General features: G+C 35.0%; 1 protein-coding gene and 1 pseudogene across 1 annotated transcript; one reads left to right on the top strand and one right to left on the bottom strand.

The window, feature by feature from the left end:
* The first annotated feature begins 1,604 nt into the window (after nt 1-1,604).
* Nucleotides 1,605-17,080, top strand: LOC110683993 (uncharacterized RNA methyltransferase pc1998-like). Its single transcript, XM_021860386.1, is given in 16 exon segments — nt 1,605-1,913; nt 1,916-2,075; nt 2,169-2,283; nt 2,924-3,035; nt 3,308-3,352; nt 3,464-3,531; nt 3,619-3,673; nt 3,782-3,861; nt 6,678-6,761; nt 12,469-12,582; nt 12,891-13,009; nt 13,137-13,251; nt 14,585-14,715; nt 14,834-14,987; nt 15,092-15,171; nt 16,538-17,080. Coding segments are annotated over 16 exon segments (1,563 nt in total). The 5' UTR covers nt 1,605-1,861; the 3' UTR covers nt 16,617-17,080.
* Nucleotides 16,891-21,478, bottom strand: LOC110683992 (annotated as a pseudogene).
* Nucleotides 21,479-21,729: the final 251 nt, after the last annotated feature.

Below are 21,729 nucleotides of genomic sequence, written 5' to 3'. Positions count from 1 at the left end.
TATTAAAATTTGAACATATAATTTTTGAAAATAAACATTGAAATTTTTAAATATAATCATTACATTATTTTATGATGAGCATCAATAAATATGAACATGACACTACTCGAATTTGAACATTTATTATTTGAAAATGAACATTGAAATTTTAAATATGAACACCAACACTATTTAATAATGAACATCAATTTTTTGATAGAAATTTGTCTGACTCGGGATAATTTAATAGTTTTGTTACATAAACTGAACATTTAGTGCATATAAAATGAACATTTCATTATAAAATATGAACATATAAAATTGGATGTGTTTGTTCATTTTTTATGACGTATTCATATTTATTTACTAAATGTGCATTTTTGATAAAGTGTTCATATTTTTTTTTCGGATTTTTCATGATATACCACTGAGTTTCTTCAAAATTCACCTTATACCACACAAAATTTTTTAATTCACCATATACCATTGAGTTTAACATAAATGTCACAACATGCCATTTTCGTTAACTCAGTTAGTCATTAACGTTAATTGTGCCATGTGGCAGCTTGTAATTGGTTGCGTTTTAAATTATTAACTTTTAAATAATTATTTAATTAATTATCAAAAAATAAAAATAAAAAAAAATAATTGAAAAAAAATTAAAACCACCACCAACTCCCAGCCATCTCCTCGCCCCCAACCAGCACCTAGCCCAGCCCCCCCCCCCCCCCCCCTACCCAGCCTTGAACCACCACCGCGCCGGCGGCACCCCTCACCTAGATGACACCCTACCCTCCTATCTTTCCCCACCCGACACCACCCCATGCCCCCTTTCCCCCATCGGAAGTCCTAAATTGACCCTTACTTTTCCCTGCTTCTCTTTCCCCAAAAACCACATGTAATCAAACCATTCGAGTAATGCGAAATTGAATTCATTCGATTCTCAACAAATTCTTGTTCATAATCACTCGTTTTGGGGATAATTGAGTAGGGACCAAACACTGACGACCAAACCCTTGGTTTTTGATCGAAATTAGGTTTAGAATCTGGGGAATTTTATGGGGTTTCTTTACTTCAATTATTGGCAACAAGTGGAGGAGATTCACGGGAATGGTCAATGGTTCACTAAGTGAATCAACCAAGTATTCAATGGAGGTTGAAAATGGCGAGATAATTGAGGGTCGGGGTGGCCTAGGCTAAGGGAGGAGGGTAGGGTGTCGTGGGTGAGGGGAAAGAGATGGTGGTCGGCTCGCCGGCGACAAAGGAGGTGGACGTCGCTGTCGGCACGGGGGAGAGGGCAAGATTCCGGCAGCCCGCAGGGAGGGATTGCGAGGGAGGAGGCTGGGCAAGGCCGCCGGGGGGAGGGGGAGCTGGGCTGGTGGGGGAAGGGGTGTCGGGGTTGGTGGAGTGAGGAAGAACCAAGTTGTTTTTTTTTTTTAATTCTTTATTTAACTAATTAATTAGATAATATTAATAAGAGCCAATAAGTGACAGCCACGTGGCATAATTAACCCTAATTTCTAATGGCGTTAACGGCACACTAACGGCAGTTACCATTAATGGTATTCTGTGTTAACGTACGAAAACTCAATGGTATATGGTGAATTAAAAAATTTTGTGTGGTATATGATGAATTTTGAAGAAACTCACTGGTATATCACGAAAAATCCGTTTTTTTTCACTAAATGTTCATATTACATGCAGTGAATCTATTTCTAGGTGCCTAATGCATCCCAAAAACCAGAAATTCAAAACAATAAATAAAAACATACTCTAGTATTATCCAATTCCGCCATGGGAGTAGCAGAGTAACAGCAACAGCAAAATCCATCCTCCACCATTCTACTCTCTAACATTCTCTGCATTTCTGCAACTCCATAAAATGCTACTCTCCTTTCTCTCTCCTCTTCACCTCTCTTCCACCACTCCCACCACTCCCGCCGCTTCACCTCCGCCGCCGTCCGCACCCAACCACCACCACCACCTCCACCACCGTCAGCACCGCCTAATTCTCTCTCCTTAAACCCAAACAACCTCAATTCTTCATCTCCTCCTCCCTCTCTCTCTTGCGCTCTTCAGTGCCCCCATTTTTACTCGTATGTTCTTCAATTTCTTCCTCTGTAATTCTTTGTTTTGAAATTCGGATTAAATTTTGTTGGAATTTGTTGATTTAATTTGATTTTGGTTAGTTGTTCGGGTTGTACGCACGAGTATGACCTCCACCATCCGAGTATTGTTGATGAGGCTGCCGAGTTCTTCAAACGCTATGGTGTTTCCGATTTCACTTTCGACAGTTGTAGACTGGTATGAAAATTGCCGATTAGTTAATTTCATTAATTAGTTTATCTATTTAATCTTTGTTTTGTTTTAAAATAATTTGTTCTATTTGATGTTTTATGCAATTCATATTTGAATTTGTTCATTGCTAACTAATATGTTTGCTATTGTTCGAAAATTCAAATTATTCTCTCCGTCCTACTTTGATAGGCAACATAAAGTCGACTATAATAGGCTACACTAAGTGTGACTTTTAAGGGATTCGCTCAAACTACTATAATTATACGTAATACAATGGTTGAGAATATTTTATTATGATACTGCAACTATTTATTAATTTATTATTTATTTTTTTAAACTGTAAGTATACAAAAATTAATTGTTTCATTAAGTATATGTGAATAGTGACCTGTTATTTGGGACATCTAAACATAGAATTGTACTTCATAGCTTATAAAAGTAGGGGAGGGTGGTTCATGCAAATGCACACAGGGCATATATGATTTTTATGTTATGTTTCCGAATTATGAAGATGATTATTGTACAAAACCCAAGATGTTGTTTATAGAATCTCTTGGTATGATTTACTGTAGTACATTGTGAGTTATGTGCAATATTATGGAATCAATTGCATTTCAATGTTAATTATGTCAAATTTGGAATGCAGTATGGTTGGAGATGTCGGGCAAAGCTTGCTGTACGTGGTTCATCAGCTAACCCTATGATCGGCCTGTATGAGGAGGGTACGCATAATGTTGTGGACATTCCTGAATGCAGAGGTTTGACTTTTGAGCTCTATCCCACAGTCCTACACTCCTACATGTTTAAAACAACATTTTTGACTGTATTACTATCATGTTCGACATATTACTTTGACAAAAGAAGTTGGGCCTAGCAAATTGATTGCATTTTACCAAATTAATTTCAGATTAGCAAAAATTGGTTGATTTGAGCAAAATTAAGTTGAACAGAACATGGGCTTCCAGCCTTCTTGTTCATTCATATGTTGATTGATTAAATCATTTAATTGTGTCTGTTAATTGGGTTGCAGCTCATCATCCCAACATTAACGCAGCTGTTGAGTTGCTTCGAAAAGGTTTGTTTTTGAAAGCTTGATGTAGCGCATATTTTCTCTTACAATCTATGAATATATTTGAAATAGTGTTATATACTTATTTATTTTAAGTTTAATTGTATGGTTTCTTAGGTATTGCGAAATTGGAAGTAGAACCATATGATGAAGACTTGGGGACCGGTGAATTGCGATATGTGCAAGTTAGTGTTGATATGCTATTTTTTAGATTTAATTAGCTATTTCATATTCATAACCTAATCCATATTATTGAATTTGAGTGTGTGCAGATGGTCGTAACAACACATAGCACATCCCTTCCGTTTTCTGAAAGATATAGAAATGGTTATCATCTATACACATGCTAGCTTAAATTTCAAGTGTTTAGTTTGAGATGTTTTGTTTATATTTTATTCCGTTGAATCTTTTGGAGCCTGACATACCTTTATTTAGGTAAAGTGCAGGTGACATTAGTTTGGAACTCAAGAAGTGAGACGACACAAAGCTCTGAGAAACTTAATTCATTGGCTAATGTAAGTTGTTTAACTAGTTTAGGAATTCTTAAGCAAATTTTATGCTACTTATGCATCACCTTTGAGAAGTATTTTTGGGAAAATCATGTCATGGGAAATTAAAGAAATATAAAATCTAATTGGATTAGTGACCATATTTTAGCAGAATTCTTAGGGTGATAGCTTTAGGCTTTAACATGTGATAGAGCAGTGGCGTATCCAAGTTTTAAAATCAGGCTATGCACAATTACATAAAGGAATTTAGATAACATCATAAGATGAGTCTAATGCTAAATAATCAACATATAATTCAAAGTTGCAAGATAAAACCCTACATAAAACTCACACCATCCCCAAATTAAATGTCTATTTCACTTTACGCGGTATTTGACCATCAATATGTTGACAAAAATTATATAAAGTTGATATTACTTCGTCTAAACAACATATTATTGAAACAAATCCAACGATATCTTAGATTACTATTCGTATTTTTTTTTTTTTTTTATATATATATTAATGAGAATTAAATATGTAGTAAAAGTTGTTTATATTTGACTATCATCATAGAAACAAGCGCTTAATTTTGAAACAGTGGGAATAATAAATAAACCTACAGGAGTACAGGTGATTGATAAATTGCATATTGCAGTTTGTATGGAGCAGTTAATTAAAAATCTTTGATGGGAACATGAGTAGAGAGAGTTAGAGGAGATAATATTTCGTATACTATTTGCTTCAATACACTTTTTAGATGTTAACAGCTACCCACTATCCTTCTATTCCCTTATCTATATATGCTATATTTTGTTAAGTCAAACTCATCAAAAAATAAAAAATTAACATGATTTGAGGGGTATGCAGGTGCATAGCCTCAATGTTAGCTACATCCGCCCCTGTGATAGAGTGAAGAATCTATATATAAAATAAAGACAAGCCTTCAATCAATGCTTACTTTTGATGTTTATAGCCCAATTAGCCCTAAAGTCTCATACATAATGATTATATTGAACCCTACCTTCCCAGTCTCATACATAATGATTATATTGAACCCTACCTTCCCAAAGTTAAAATGATTTCATAGTTTTTGCTTTGTGTGGTTTAATTTAAAAGGCAAACAGGGAGAGAGATTGAGAGAATAATTTAACCGAATTTTGAAGAAGACTATTGGCAGCAGGAGGTGGTATTTTCTGCGATTTCTATACATGAGGAAATGCGTGTAGGGTATAGCTTTGCAGAGGGTATGGTCTGTACTTAATATTTATAAGAAAGAGTTCTAAACCTTTGACTAATGCTGTAGACAAGCTCTTGCTATAAGTCAGGGAACAATTATAAGGCCCATAAACATAAGGCTATTACTTTTACATGTCTTTCCGTAGTCTAGAGAGTGGAGATCCATAGATTCCACAAAGGAGAGAAAGAAAGATATTCCTATTTCTTACTTTTGTACTGTCACTTTATTACAAAAAGTACCATCAGATAGCCATATATCGGAGGGTGATATTCTTATATGAGAAGACCTCAAGACCCTCAAATATTTGTATTTGTGTGGCTTGTCAATCAACTAAGCACCATAGTTTTCTATCGGTAAAAGTACAAGCATACAACAACTGTATACCTTTGTATTTTTCATCATTTTTCCGCCCAAAAAGGGCAAAAACCCCAAATACAAGCATAGGTTGTTCATACAGACATACTACTTAGCACTCATTTTTATTTGGTAAGGACCAAGGTTTCTGAAACCTGGAACTTATTCTCCACCCGTTCAGATTATTTGAGAAAATTGATAAGCAACACCAAAAAAAAAAAAAAAAAAAAAAAGTTTGGTCACATTAATGACTTATAACGAGCTGGTTGAGTACTAGCTGCACATACTAGGAGGGGAAATGTGATCAAAGAACAATTTTTCTAGCTGCCCATTTTTATGTCAGTGTTTACACTCACTAAATAAGGGTGCTAGATATTTGGTGCGGACTATTTTGACACAGATATTATATAGAAATAAATATACAACATTTATTTTTGGTTGTAGATGGAAGCCCTAACATCGCCTATATGATGAAGGGGTGGATTATATTGAAAATATAATATACACCCGGGAATATGGTGCACCTAATGTTATTTTCTGCTCATTCAATATTTTGAGCTAAAAATATCAAACGAGTAAAAAAAAACCACCCTTTGGTGCACCTAGCTCTATGTCACCCAATGTCTAGGATTATATGGGTAGTGATGAAACTGAGGTGTGATTGACTAGAATAGAGTTTATATTTTATATTTTTATTTTTTTGGCCTATAATGCTGAGATAATGTAAAAATATAGTTTAATTTGATTAGAAGGAGGATATTTTTTTCTCTTCGTCAATAGTTGTTTTCTTATTGCTGTCTTCACGATAGTTTAGTTGTTAATGTTGTTATGGTCAAAAGTGTGCACTGATATTGCTCATCCCCTCTTAGAGAAACATTTATGTAAGGAGGGAGTAAATTGGAACAACATATAGGAAACATATCCAATGGGATGTTTTTAACATGAGAATGATAGATGTGCAACTTTTTTTTAACCTAATATTTAAACTTTAGAAGCTGAATGTGTATATCATTAATTTTTTTGTTGGAAGGAGAAAAAATAAAAAAAAATCACATTCAATTAAAAAAATTGCTCTTAAAATTTGAGCCAAAACAATTTGCACATTTGGCTCTAAAAATTTTGCACATCTAGTTTGAAAAATATGCACATTAGATCCTTCTCTCTTTATTTTATTTTTTATTTTTTTATTTACGAGCATTTTTTACTGTTGGTTTTATTAGTTATAATCTGTTAAGATTTATGCTTTCAGTTTCTACGGACTAATGGTGGCCAAAGGAGCAATGTTAACATAATTCATTCCATTTGGGCTAATTTTCAGACTTCAAACAGCAATGTAAGTAAATACTTTGTGTGTCAAGAATATGGTGAAAATATGGTGACATAAGCTGTTTTGCATACACAAATGACTAGTTTAAAGTACTTTTTGAGATATCCAACTCTTTCTTTATTTATTTAAATATTCTTTCCAGGAGATCCATTAATTTTTTGTTGTCTGGGTTTATGATGTAGAGCCTTGCAAATTGATATGGAGTAAATGAAAGGAGAAACGCAATGAAGTAAGAAAAACGGGATGGGAATAACATAAGCAAATTTGTGTAGGAGTTATATCAATTTACAAATTGCTAACTCAAATAATAATAAGGATTATATGGAGGAATAAATGTGGGTTACAACCCGGGATAACAAAATATACTCTTCCTTAATATAATAAAACTTCTCCTTATATTCTCTCCTTTTTAATTTTCTTTCTGTCTCTCTCTTTTTTATTTTTAATTTTTTTTTATTTTTTATTTTTTATTATTGTAAATAAAAATTTGAATTTATATGATCTCATTTGCTAATTATGTAGAGGATAAGAATTAACAATCATCATTATCCTCTCATATCTTATTCTAATATAAGCAATACAAAAATAGTTTTTCTAAATAAAGTTTGTGGTTTTCAACGCGCCCTCTCAAACTTTAACTTTCATTCCGTGTAACTCTCTTAATTGTTTAAATGTTTTATAAGATCGGGGCTTCGTAAATATGTCTGCAACTTGCTCAGCACTATTACAATACTTCAGTGTGATGTGTGATTGTTCCTTGTTTAACTTGATCTCGAAGAAAATGAAACCGAGTATCAATATGCTTGCTTCTTCCATGTTGTACTGGATTCTTAGCAAGTTTTATTGCTGACATATTATCTACATAGATCGTAGTTGGTCCTTCTTGAACATGACCAGTTTCTTTCAAGAGATTTCTCAACCATAATGCTTCACAAACTGCAGACGAAGCTGCTATGTATTCAACTTCACAACTTGATAGTGCCACAACTGGCTGTTTTTTAGAACTCCAGGTAATAGCAGTTGAACCTAGATAAAATACATATCCTGATGTACTTTTTCTTTCATGTTGAGCTCCAGCCCAATCACTATCACTATCTGAATAGCCGTATAACGTTGCTTCATCTCCATAAGAGTAAAACATCCCATAATCTAAGGTACCTTTAATATACCTTACTATTTTCTTTGCAGGGCACCAATGTAATTCTTTTGGTGTTTCCATATATCTACTTTCTTTTGGTGTTTCCATATATCTACTCACAGGCCCAACTCCATATACAATATCAGGCCTTGTGATAGTCAAGTATCTCAAACTTCCAACTAGACTTCTATATAAAGTTGGATCAATCAATTTTCCTTCTCCAACTTTTGTCAACTTCTTGCGATGGGAATGCTCATGGGTTTGCATGAGCCCATTTTAAATTTCTCAAGTATTTCTTTGCACATTTCTTTTGTGAAATAAAAATTCCATCTTCACATTGCTTTACCTCAATGCCTAGAAAGAAGTTCATTAGCCCACAATTTGTCATTTCAAATTCTTTGAACATTGCCGCTTTGAAATCATCAAACATACTTTGGCTGTTGCTGGTGAATAATAGATCATCAACATATAAACTTACTATAGGAATATAATCACCATTCTTCTTCATATATATAGCATGTTCGTATGGACACTTTGATAAAACCATTCTGGATCAAGTATCCGTCTATACGTGTATTCCAAGCTCGTGGGTCTTGCTTTAGACCATAAAGTGCCTTTTTCAAACGAAGTACTTTATCTTCTTTTTCCTTGATGACAAAACCTTCTGGTTGTTCCACATAAACTTCTTCTTCTATAATTCCATTTAAAAATGCTGACTTAACATCAAGTTAATATATCTTCCATTTGTGATGTGCGGCAAGTGAGATCATCATTCTTACGGTGTCTAAACGAGCTATGGAGCAAACACTTCATCATAATCAACACCATACTTTTGCTTGTATCCTTTTGCTACAAGTCTTGCCTTGTATCTTTCAACGCTTCCATCTACACCTCTTTTTTATCTTATAAACCCATTTTACACCTATGGCCTTATGGCCCTTTGGCAATGTAGCCAACTCCCATGTATCATTTTTCTCTATTGACTGAATCTCCTTTTTCATAGAGGATATCCATTCCTCTTCTCCTAATGCTTCTTCAAAATTAATGGGTTCGTGGTTTGCATATAAGCAAAATAAATCAACTTCATTAACTTCATTTGTCTCTTCATATATGTCTCTTAGACTTCTCATTTTAACAGGTGTTTTTGATGTTGAATCTGATCTTTCAGTTGATGGCGATGATGATGATGAATCATTATTATTTGTTAGAGTCCTTGGCTGAGTTTTTTCGGAAATATCATTATAATCTTCAAAAACAATTTTCTCTTTTTCTTTTTCCCTTTCTTGATTATCCCATTTCCAAGATTCTCCTTCAGTAAAGATTACGTCTTTACTCTCAATCAGCTTTCCAATAATTGGATTGTACAGCTTATAAGCTTTAGATTGTGAACTGTATCCAATGAAGATACATTTTTCACCTCGGTAATCTTACTTCTTTCTCTATGCCTCGGGTATTTGAGCATAGGCTATGCACCCAAATACTCGAAATGTTCAACATTTGGCTTCTCACCACTCCATGCTTTTTGTGGTGTCATATTCTTTACACTCTTTGTAGGACAACGATTTAGAATATAAGTTGTCCATGCAACAACTTTTGTCCATTGGCAATCCTCTTTCTTTCAAAATGCTTCGCATCATGTCTAGAATTGTTTGATTCATCGATTCGGCAATTCCATTTTATTGTGGTGTATAGGAGGCTGTAAATTGTTGTCTAATTCTTGCATCTCTATTGAAATATTTGAATATATTTGATGTATATTCGCCCCCTCGATCAGACCTAAGTGTTTTCAACTTACGTCCACTTTCTAGCTCTACTCGAGCCTTAAATTGTACGAATGCTGACTTTTCCTTCAGCATATACTCCCATAATTTTCTACAATAATCATCAATGAAGGTAATAAAATAGCGATTACCTCCTCAAGATATTGGCTCCAATGGTCCACATATATCTGTGTGTACCAATTCTAATGGTGCTTTAGCTCTCCATGATAATCCCTTTTGGAATGGAAGTTTAGCTTGTTTTCTAGTTGTGCATATTTCACAAACTTCAATGGTAGGTAATCCATGCACCATATTCTTTGATTGCAAAACTTTTAGACCATTGAAATGTAAATGCCCAAAACGTTTATGCCATTTCCATGACTCATTCTCCATAATATCGTAGAAACACTTTTGAACCTCGGTGTTAAGTTGCAGCGGAAACATGCAATTCTTCGTCATTTTCGATTGAGCAATGATTCTTCCACTATTATCTTTTAGTTGAAGATGATTACCCTCCATATGAACAATATATCCTTTTTCCAAAAGTTGTCCAATACTGAGAATGTTACTCTTTATATTTGACACATAATAAACAGTAGAAATGAATTCTTCATATCCATTCTTAAGAAAAAAATTGTATTTTTCCTTTACCTTCAACTTGTAGTTTGGATGAATCTTCCAAACTTCCATTACCTTGAATCTTCTCATCAAGGTCAATAAAAAATTCTTTTTTCCCACACATGTGGTTGCTAGCTCCAGAATCGAAAAACCACGTCTTGCTGATTTCTCCCACACATGTGGTTGCTAGCTCCAGAATCGAAAAACCACGTCTTGCTGATTACTAGCTTCTTCATGTGCCAATAACAATGTAGGACTTTCTTCATTGTTTCTTGATGATTTAGCAAATTTTAATCGATTGCCTTGATCATTTTGTTTGCTCCAATAGTCAAATGCATAATGTCCATATTTTTGACAATTATAGCACTGAATGTCTTTTGATTTACCGCGTTCGTTGAAACTCTTTCCTCCACTGTTTGACCCTTTCCCTTGGCTAAAACTTCTCTCATTACTTTGGTTGCGAGGTTGGTAGTTACCACGACCTTTTCCTCGTCCACGAAATTCGCCTCGTCGATTTCCACCTCTTTGTTCATTTAATGACAACTTTGATTTAAGTGCCTGCTCTATAATACCTGGTTCATCATTCTTCTGAATTCTTTGTTCATGTACTTAAAAGGATCTCATAAGTTCTTCTATTGATAATGAATCAATATCTTTTGATTCTTCTATCGTAGGTAATACATGGTTAAATCTTTTATTGCATGATCGAAGTACTTTCTCAATAATCTTTTTATCTTCAATCTTTTCTCCATTTAATTTTTGTTGGTTAACATTTGTAAGTAGGTGAGAAAAATATTCAGAGATTGACTCATTACTAGTCATTTTGATTTCCTCAAATTCACCTCGTAGTGCTTGTAAGTGAATTTTTCGAACTCTCTCGACTCCTTTAAATATAGTTGTAAGATTATCCCAAGCTTCCTTGCTTGTGGTTGCATTTGAGATTTTCACAAATGTTTCGCGGTCTAATCCTGCGTAGATAAAAAATAGTGCCATTTGATATTTCTTCTGATTTTCTTTCAACTCATCTTTCTTCTGTTTAGTTAATGTCGCTTTTGTTTCATCCGATGGATTTTCAAACCCATCATTAACAATTTCCCACAAATCTTGGGAACCAAATGCTTTCATTTTGATGCACCAATCTTCATATTGGTCTTTTGACAATTGGGGTACTTGTGGTTGAACAAAGTTTGTAGACATTTTGGGATATTGCAAATAATGTGGCTCTGATACCAAATGTAGGAGTTATATCAATTTACAAATTGCTAACTCAAATAATAATAAGGATTATATGAAGGAATAAATGTGGGTTACAACCCGGGATAACAATATATATGAAATATTTAAAAAATTATATATTTTGTTATCCCGGGTTGTAACCCATATTTATTCCTCCATATAATCCTTATTATTATTTGAGTTAGCAATTTGTAAATTGATATAACTCCTACAATTTGAACTTATGAGAGATATAAGATATAAAACTAAGGACAAAGTCCAAATTGCCATATAGCAAAAGTTTTCGTTAAAGAATGTTTGATGAGGAAAAGAACTGGGGGTAAAGGTATATATCAGTGGGAGTAAATGTAGAATTTTAGAAGAATAAAAAGGTCAATATATTAACTCCTGTTGAGCAATAGTCCAATGCAGGTTTCTATCTGAATGAGATGTACGACTCTTCTTTCCTTGAATATCAATTTTAAAATCACACCTTGAGTTAGAATAGTGTCCCTACTAGTTTGATACCTTCTTCAATTTTTTTTTTTTTTTAATTTCTATTTAGTAAATTAGCAAGAAATTAGTTTACAGAAAAGTTCCAAATAAAGCAGAAACTAATGTACTGTTTAACAAATGTAGAGTTAAATTTTTTATGCTCAAGAAACTTCTGAATCTTTGTGTATGCTGGATATTAGAAACTTACTGTCTGAAAAATTATCTCAAAAGTCAGTCAGAGAACCTTCATGCATTGGTACTCTGTTACTTTTCCTGTTTTCCATTTATAAGTTTGTTCTTAGATATTTGAGAAAGGAAAATAACAAAATTTATAACAAATCGTTTGTAAGATACTGTTCCATTCATTGTATTACTAAATCTAGGCAATAGAGTTCTGTCAACCTCTTCTTGAAATTAGTGTAACTAACTATACTACTCAGCACGGGCTTAAAGTTCCTTGACCAAGATACACTTGTTGATAATGCAGATAATTTTTGGCAATAGATGGAGACATCTTGTTGGTGAAAGAGATTTTTGGGAGCATGTTGGAGGAATTGATATCTACTTGACTCCTTCTAGCTTTGGACAAGCAAATACACGGGTATGATACTGTAATCTTGAAAAGACTCTCATTCTTAATGAGATGGAGTGATGTATGTATAATTCAGTTTGCTTTAACATATACTAAGCATTGTATTTCCTGCCATTTTGGTCTAATCTACATTGGTCCTTTTTAGGTCATTTAATTCATATTTATAATTTGATCAGTTTGGTATTATGATCATAAATTTTCGAAGTCTTTGGTCCATTATGGAAGGACATAGATGCATCTTGCACATTTATGAAAGTAAACACAGCTTATTTGTTTTGGTCTTTCTGCAGACTTAATTTTTTTTTCTTTATTGATAGGCCTTTGATTCATTGCTCCGCAAGTTACATAAGTATGTTCCTTATGGTTCAGCAGTAACTGATTTATATGGAGGAGCTGGTGTTATTGGATTATCATTAGCCGTTGCAAAAAAATGCAGGTAAGAACTTGTCTTTTATATTCAAGGGCTTATTCTCCTCTTAGCTTATAAAGAAAAAGAATCCGATTCTCATCTTTTAATGTAATTCTATTGTCTTTTCTGCACCTCTTTTTCATGAGGTTCTCAGAAGTGTCAGGTGTGTTGAGATTAACAAGGAGTCAAAGCACTGCTTTGAGAAGACAGTCAGCCGTTTACCAAATGTTGATAGCAACATGAGCTGGCATAATGTAGATGCTGCTCTGGTAAGCTTTGGTCACTATAATCACTCGATATGTACCTTTTCACTTATTGGAATTCCTGAATTATACATTTACTGGCTCAAGGCTGTAGATTTTTGGGTTAGGAGGTTCTATAAGACCGTCCATGGTGTCTATCACAACCTCTAAAGTTTGCATCTGTATTTACATGTGATAATGATTGCGATCACTTTGACATATAAGCTATGTTCTTGCTTGTTCTAGTTAGCCACTAACATGGTATATCAATTATCTGAAGGCAAGAGCCTTAGTTCTCTTGTTTTTAGTTACTGACATGGAAAATGTTTGGGTAGCTGGCGATAGTGTATTGTATGTAGTGAGTTTGATAGAACTGTTTTGAGATGTTTGCTGTTGCTTATAAAACTGCTCTGAGATCTGTGGGCAAAGAAGATACTAATGTAGAATGGGTCACGCCTTGTGAAGCTGCTTAATGTTTGAAATGCCAGTATTACAGGAGTGTTAATTGCAGTGAAAATCATTCATGACCGATTGTGTTATGTCCCTTGAAAACTCTTTTAGCTATTTAAATGATGTTTTGTTTATATGATAGTATGATACTAGTAAGTTAAGCATTTTATTGGTGCTGAACCAGTTAGTACCTTTATCTCACTGTAAAAGATTTTAGTTTTCCTAGCAAGTTCATTTGCATGCAGGATGTGACCATTTTTTAGGGTGCATTCTAGTCACCTGTATCAGAATGTATCCGAACTTTATTTATTTCAGCAATAAATTGAACTAAAGTAACCCTTGTTAACCCTAATCTGAATTTATCAACCTTTATTAAAACTTTATTTTTTCGGGAAATAAGTGGAAACAAGGTGAGCAAAACAGGGCCTTTGAGTCTATATTGAGGTATATGTGGTACTTCTCACAGAATTTGTCACGCACAGCAAGTGCATTGATGCTTGCATTCTATATGCCTTGTGGGTATATTTAATGCAACTTTATGGGACTTTGGTTTTAACAAAGAAGATCCCTGGCAGTTTTATCTTTTGTTCTTGCTAGTAAATTCTTTGGCTTGATGGGGAATGTAGAGTAGATTAGAGATGGACTTGATACTACTTTGATAGCAATTGAATTAGAGCTTTCCCTGATGTAGAGATCTTGCTTATTGGCACTGTGGTTGCTGATATTCTCACTGGGGTAGAAAATGATGTGCTAGATGATTTCACTTCACTCTTAATCACCTCCATCCTACCTTCCCTTTTCAATCTATCTTTCTTTTCCATTTCTCCTTTTGTTTGGACAGGGTGTGAATAGAGCTTGTGATTCCGTGTGAATAGAGCTTGTGATTTATTGATGTCTGTTACCTGGCCAGGAACCTCTTTCATGGTTGGTGGGATCTGATGTAATTGTGGTTGATCCTCCCCGAAAAGGGCTGGATGACTCACTGCTTAGTGCATTACAGACTATATCATCAGTAAAGCGCAAGGCAGTTGCTTCTTCCAGGTAGTCACTTTCTTTCAATATGGCCGTGATATTAGGATCAAGAATTTCACAGTTCTTTACTCGCTCATGAACTAAATGCCTGAAACTCATTTCAATTTGCTATTTCCTTAATTTGTAGCTCTCCCTCAAATTTGAAAGAGGAAAAAAGACCATGGATCTTGCGAGAAAGAGAAGCTTCTGTCAGTGTACAAGGCTCAAATAGGCCAGATGAAAGTGATGTGCTTCCTCAAACACTTGTTTATATAAGCTGTGGATGGGATAGCTTCAAAAAGGTGCTAAAATCATACTTATTATTGCATTGGACATGGACTTATACTATGCTTTAGTTTTAAACAATATATACTAGTCAGTTTCTAATTTCATAGTTAATCTGCAGGACTGCAAACAGCTGTTATCAAACAAGGCTTGGCTTTTGGAAAAAGCTCATGGCTTTAACTTTTTTCCCGGAACACAAAGGTAAGCCTGATTTGCATCTACATGTTAACCTTCTTGAGTATTTTCTAATTATATGTGTGTTGGTTTATCCACGCTCGTATACTTCAGAGAATCATTCATTTGATAATTAGCAAGTTAAAATTTTGCTATGTTCTCCCGTCAAAAAAAAAAAAAAAAAAAAGGAGCAATTTAATTTTCAATATTATTTCAAGTTTGGACTACACCAATTCTGTTCTGACTTTTTTTTTTGGGTGAAGAATTATGTACTTGTCTGGTCATGGTTATGTACAGGGCTTTGTTTGTACTAAATTGACCAAGGTTTAGCATGAACTTGTCCACTGGAATTTCCATACCCGAGAACCTGAAAATAACCCTTCTCCAGGCCCCAACATCCTGATTCTGTGTCTATCTACAATATTTGTGCATGCTTGTGTGGATATGCAGTGTGTTAGGATTATCTACAGTAGAGAGAGAGAGAGAGAGAGAGAGAGAGAGAGAGAGAGAGAGAGTTGTGATTGAATTGTGATTGAATTATACTTCTGTTTGATATGATTAATGGGAGTGTCTAGCCACTTGGAAGGCCTGGGGTTGTAAAATTCTTTAGTGATGATTTAATTGCATTGCTAATACGTAGCTCAACCATATATCAAACTTCCCCAAATCCTCTTCTTCATTTCAATTTTTTTTTTTTCTTCATTTTCTATTTATTGTGGATTGCTTCATTGTAAGTTTTTATCCATGATGCATATTTCAATCACTCATTCCTGGAAGTTTTAGCTACCCTACACAGAAACGACGTTGAAAATCTAATGAAGTTCATGTACTCCATATTAATAATTGTTCATGTCTCTCTATATTTTCTGCCTATCACTGGGTTTAGAGTTCACACTCTGGATTAGTTGGTAAGATGCAATTCCATTATTAAGGTAATAGTTTGGTCTCATTTAAAATATATGTTGGAAATGTGGAATAGGATCCTATTTTTACTAATGTTTGCCTTTAGTTACTTATCTGGGTTTGACAAAACACTTGCAATGAAGAAGACTATATTAGCTTGATGCTTTGGTCTTTGTTCAAATGCTCTACAAGTCCCTCGTCTTGTTTAGTGTAGCAAAGCCATTGCTAGAACATATATAGACAGATTTTGTTCCAACTTAGTTTGAGCAGAGTCTATGGTATCTGGAATGTTCATGCATGGCCTCTGAATTGTATTTATCTTTCATATTATCATTGCACATTCATCGGAAGATTAATTGTTTCTAGTTTATTCTGCTCCCCTCAAGTAAACTGATAAGTAATAGTCTTTCTTTTAAAAAGGATCAAGTTGATATTGCGCGATGATGCTTTTTCTTAACTGACTAATAACTATATTCTATTTTTGTTGCAGTATTGAGGTTTTGGCCATATTTAAACGAGGTTCTGGGTCGAATGATAAAAAAAAGGCATCCAAAAAAATAGAAGCCTAAGAAATCATCACAAGGATAATCATAATACTGTATATCTGCATTTGGCTTTAGTTGTTGCGTCAAGGTCTTGGACTTACCCAAGAGTGAGCCGATGTTGGACCTTGATAATGAAGGCAAGGGAGAAACCGCTGAATAAAAAAGAGACGAAGCATTGACTAATGCCTCTATGTTTGAATTCGGGCGTGTATGTTTAGCAACATAGAAGCAGAGTAAAGCCAGAAAGGGAGGAAACTGTACAAGAAATGTTGAATGTGAGCAACTATTGCAGTGCTGCTTTTGTAGTAAATGTGTTCCTTTATAGATAGATAATATGTAATATGTGGGGAGCCTACACAAACTGTACTTATGACTATTCTTTAAAATTTACAACCTTGTACATATTATATCGGAACAAAGAATGCAAAATTGAGAGCTGTGGAAAAAATGCAATGCAAATCTGTTGATTCGAGGAGACAAATTCTGCACATCTGAGCTTTTGGATGAATTCATTTTTGCTTTTCCCTGCCTTTGGCTCTTGCTATGTGAGGGAACACACTCTGAATGTTGTGGGCTCTCAAATCTTGCCTTGTTAAGATTCCGATCACAGGATATATCTGCACAAAGAAATAAAACCATCTGATTAGATGCTGAATAAAGTGACCACTCAGAAAGCTGTTCTTTTTCAACTCCTTGGAATATGTCACCCACAAGGCCAAAAGGTTGTATTCACTAAGATTTTTGCAGGTAGTCAGATGTTTTATGAGATATAACAGGTTGTAACTTACCCCATCACCTTGGTACTTCGGTACAATGAGCATATGGCGAAGTGCAACCTGCCTGAACAGTACCATTGCCTTTGCGGCTGACATGTCCTCTATCACGGTATAAGGAGTTTTGTTCGTGAAAGGGTGCAGATCAACATACATGCCCATTTCATGCTTTTCTATGGCTACTTGTTCGAAGTTCAGGTCTCTTTCGGCTAATTCAACCCAGGTAAATTTCTCTCTTACTTCCCATTCCTCTGTTCTTCTTGGCTGCTCCAGAAACCACTTTTTCTTCAGCACAGCTACAAGATGAGCTCTTAAAATTAGCCCGTGCAACTCCCTTGCCTTTATATTGCCTCTTGTTGGGATTGTAGTATGATCATCTATGACAGGGAAACCATTGTGTGTAGTATTTTTCAAGACATCTACAATTCGAGATACCTTCTCAACTCCTCGAAGGCTAACTACTGGAGGCTTCACATCAGCAAGCTCTCCAACAGTGATATTTCTCATCCATGGTTCAGGATTTGCATCTAAGAAAGGTAGGCCTTTTAGATCTAGTATGATCTCATAGATACTCAGGTTGAAGCAATCTCCCACTGATTTTGCAATGAGAAGCACGAGCATTGTTATGGGGAGTAACAAGAGGTTGTTGGTGAGTTCGAGGAAAATCACACAAAGTGACACAGTCATCCTCATCGAGCCAGCCATGAGAGATGCTGCACCTAGAACTGCATAAAGCCCTCGATCAATCTTTGTGTAACTTCCCATGGCAATGCCAAGCAAACGGCCATATGCTGAACCTATGAGAATGATAGGTAGGAAGAGTCCAGAAGGTACGGCAATGCCAAGGTAAAGAGTCCCAGGATACAGTACAACACAAAGTATATCACGAGAGTGATTGGGCGAAACTCTCCTGGTGTATTTGTGGAGAAGATATTTCGAACAGCATCATCATTGGTAGAAAACAGTAAGCTGGCAAGGTCATTGTAATAGCCTTTTGGGCAGTTGAATCTCTTGTAGTTCCCTGTTCTTCCTGTCGTGGAGCAGTCAAAATTCGATAGGGACGGATCACATTCTGTGCAACTCACAAGGAAGGGCAAGCCATACATACACACAGAGGTAAAAACTGAGACCGTAAGACTTAGAAGAATCTTTGCTAATTTTCCCCTCCTGCAGCAGGATAGAATATCTTCAGAAACATGGATCAAAACTCAATAGATGATGGCAATGCAATTTTATTTTTTGGTTACAAAAAGAATGTTTTATGTTTATGTCCAAAGAAATGCACCATCACTTGTTTCCTTGTCATTTGATCATTAATTTCAACATTATGAATGTTCATTTAAGTGAAGAAACAGATTTGTGGAAGAACTTTATGAATGAAGATGGTAGGATATTGCAAAAAGTGGCTTAATCCCACAATTTGAAAAAGAAACTGTTTAAAAAGAGAGTGAAATCGTCTTTATAGGAGAGACTTCTGCCCATGGGGAACTTCCCCTGTTCCCCGTGAATTGCTGTGGACATATATATATTTTCTATGGACACGGTAGGTGTAATTTTTGGATTTGACCTCAGAAAGTAAAATAAGCGAAGTATAAGCCAGTATTATATAGAAGTTTTTTGAGTTTACAATGCATAAAGTAATATGTGGAACTTTGAAGTTAACTTATATGTTACAGACATGTTAGACTTTATTTTAAGTGATTATGTAGTGTGATTAGAAGCAATGATCTAAGAAGAGTATACTTGATAATGATAAGTGTATCAATCTAAGAAGATAAGTAGTTAGAATCTCGTATATCCTAATAGATTTTGAAAATTATACCCCATCATTAATTCCTTGTCTAACAAACGTGATATAAAAACTGAACAATATAGTTCCTTTTTGTATCGATTTTGTTTCTATGACCATGAAAATTATGATATATTCAGGTTATCTAGAATCAGATTCGATGAAACAGTGGATTAGTTCAAGAGATCAACATGGTTTATATGTTGCTTACTCGTTAATGAGATTGTAAAGTCTGAGAACTTTGTGCAGGGCATAGTTGTAAAGACTTCCGAGAACACCACCAATGAGTCCTATGAGGGTGACAGGGATGATATCCATCAGATGGTAATGCACAATAACATTGCTCACATCAAACATGATGAGTCCTCCTCTGCCAAAAAGTCCACATTCTCCAGAGCTGCAGTACTCAATGACAGTCCTGAGCACTACAACCACAACTGCTGTGCTGAAGAAAGTTCTCCAAAGAAGAGCACTCCTCCACCACGTTGCCACTTCTTCCAGAGCAAAGAGAACCCCTCCCACTGGGGACCTAAAAGCTGCACAAACTCCTGAAGAAGATCCACAGGTGATTAGATCTCTCCGATCCCTGTCATTGTTCATGTAACGATACCACCGCCATTTAACGCGATGCTTTTCTGTTCCACCCTGGCCTAGTAATGAAGCAATGCATGCTCCTATGTGCACTAAGGGCCCTTCTTTGCCAAGGTCCAAGCCAGCAGAGACTGCTCCTATGCTCCCAAATATCTGACATAGAAGAAAAAAGTAACATCTTCAGTCATCATCCAGGTATTAGTTCCTCAGTTTGATATTTCATTCATGTACTCTAGTACCTTATATTTTACATAAGTAGACCTTTGCTATTCTAAGAAATAGATTTGTGGCCATTATCTTCGTCAAGCTTCATTATTTCTTTGTTAGTCTTTGAACTATTATCCACTTTTAATAGGTTCTCTTGGGTTTTCCTACTTTTCTGGTGGGGGGAATGGGATACTTTTTGTATGATCATAAGGTATGAAAAAGCATGCTCAGCCAAATAAAGCCTTTTCCCACTATGTGCAATCATTGGCATAGATACTTTGAGCTACAGTTAATAACAATTAAACTCATACCTGCAACTTTTTTCACCAGACAAAACTAAAATTTCCTATAATTAAGAATACAGAAAAAGAAGACCCCAGAGGCGGAACTCCACAAATTTATCTTTTGAAAATGTAATCATGTGTGAATTATTAGTCAGTGTCAGAGATATGACATATTATTAATGTCGAAATATACATTGATATACTTTCCGATATCAATTATATCTCACATCGCTAATGGTCAGAATCAGATTCTCTTTCTAATCTTATTGAATCAAACATGGACAGAGAGGATATGAGAATAACAGAACAAACTAACCTTAACAAGCAAGGTTGGTAACCCATACATGTTTGGGGTATCAATACCATTAAGGTATGCTTTGATTTCAGGTATACCAGGTCCAGCAGCAGTAGGAGCAAAGAAAACAACTAACACTGTAGAGCTCAGAGTCAGTAAAAAGTTAGCTCCTGTCAACACAATCAACCCCATCATAAACCTGCACCCAAAAAATTTACCCTCAAATTTAGTGTAAAATATTTTAATCTTTATTTATTTGAATATAAATAAATAAATAAATAAATAAATAAATAAAAGATTAAACAATCAGAAATACCTTTCCTGCTCAAGAAAGCCTGACACAAGAAGCAACTTATATCCAGAAATATTCTCAACTGCAAGATTTATCAGGGTAGCTATAAGACCAGTTAACAGTCCCACCAGAAATGCAAGTTTCCATTTCAAGAACACGTATTGTAATACTTGTATCTTAGATCGACTTCTCCAATCTTGTTTGAACAAATCATTCTCATTGATCCTGTAACATCCATAATAAAACAGTCTCTTACAAAACCATTATAACTTGAAGAGAAACAAGATTGAGTAAGATTAGAGTGAGAAAACCTACTCGTAATCGAGGCTTTCCATATACGAAACCTTCGCTCCCACCATAGCTAAGTGACTAGCAGAGAGTGTTCTGTTTCTCTTTAAGAGCGGCTGATGTAGGAAGTTGTTTTCAAGGTCTGCTTCTCCATTTACAGAAGCCTCATCTGCTTCCATATTTTGCTGAGTGAGAGCCGTCTCGTCGTCTATCGCATTCGAGTTGGTTCTGTTTGATGGTGGTTCTCCAGTTTCTTCCATGGCTATCCCAGGTTTTTTTGATAGGCAGTCTTAGTCTTCTCTGCTTCTCAACCTTTTGTTCATAAGTTTCATGAATTAGGTGTGGCTTATATCCCACATTTCATTGATTGCTTGGATAAAGTTACGTATATGTGTATATGTGTATATATGTTTATATTTTATTCTTTTTACTGTATATACTATTATAATATTTTCTCAAAATATATATATATATATATATATATATATATATATATATATATATATAGGATTAGGATCATGTAAAAACAAGTCTTAGGGTGAAAAACATGAAAAACAATTAATCCCAGCCGTAGATTATAATCTAGCGGATGATATTTAATGTATATATATCCTAATT

This window comes from Chenopodium quinoa, unplaced genomic scaffold (genome assembly GCF_001683475.1).
Source record: "Chenopodium quinoa cultivar QQ74 unplaced genomic scaffold, ASM168347v1, whole genome shotgun sequence".
NCBI classification, from domain to species: Eukaryota; Viridiplantae; Streptophyta; class Magnoliopsida; order Caryophyllales; family Amaranthaceae; genus Chenopodium; species Chenopodium quinoa.
The sequence above is the reverse complement of the archived record's forward strand: the minus strand, read 5'-3'. Positions and strand labels throughout refer to the sequence as shown.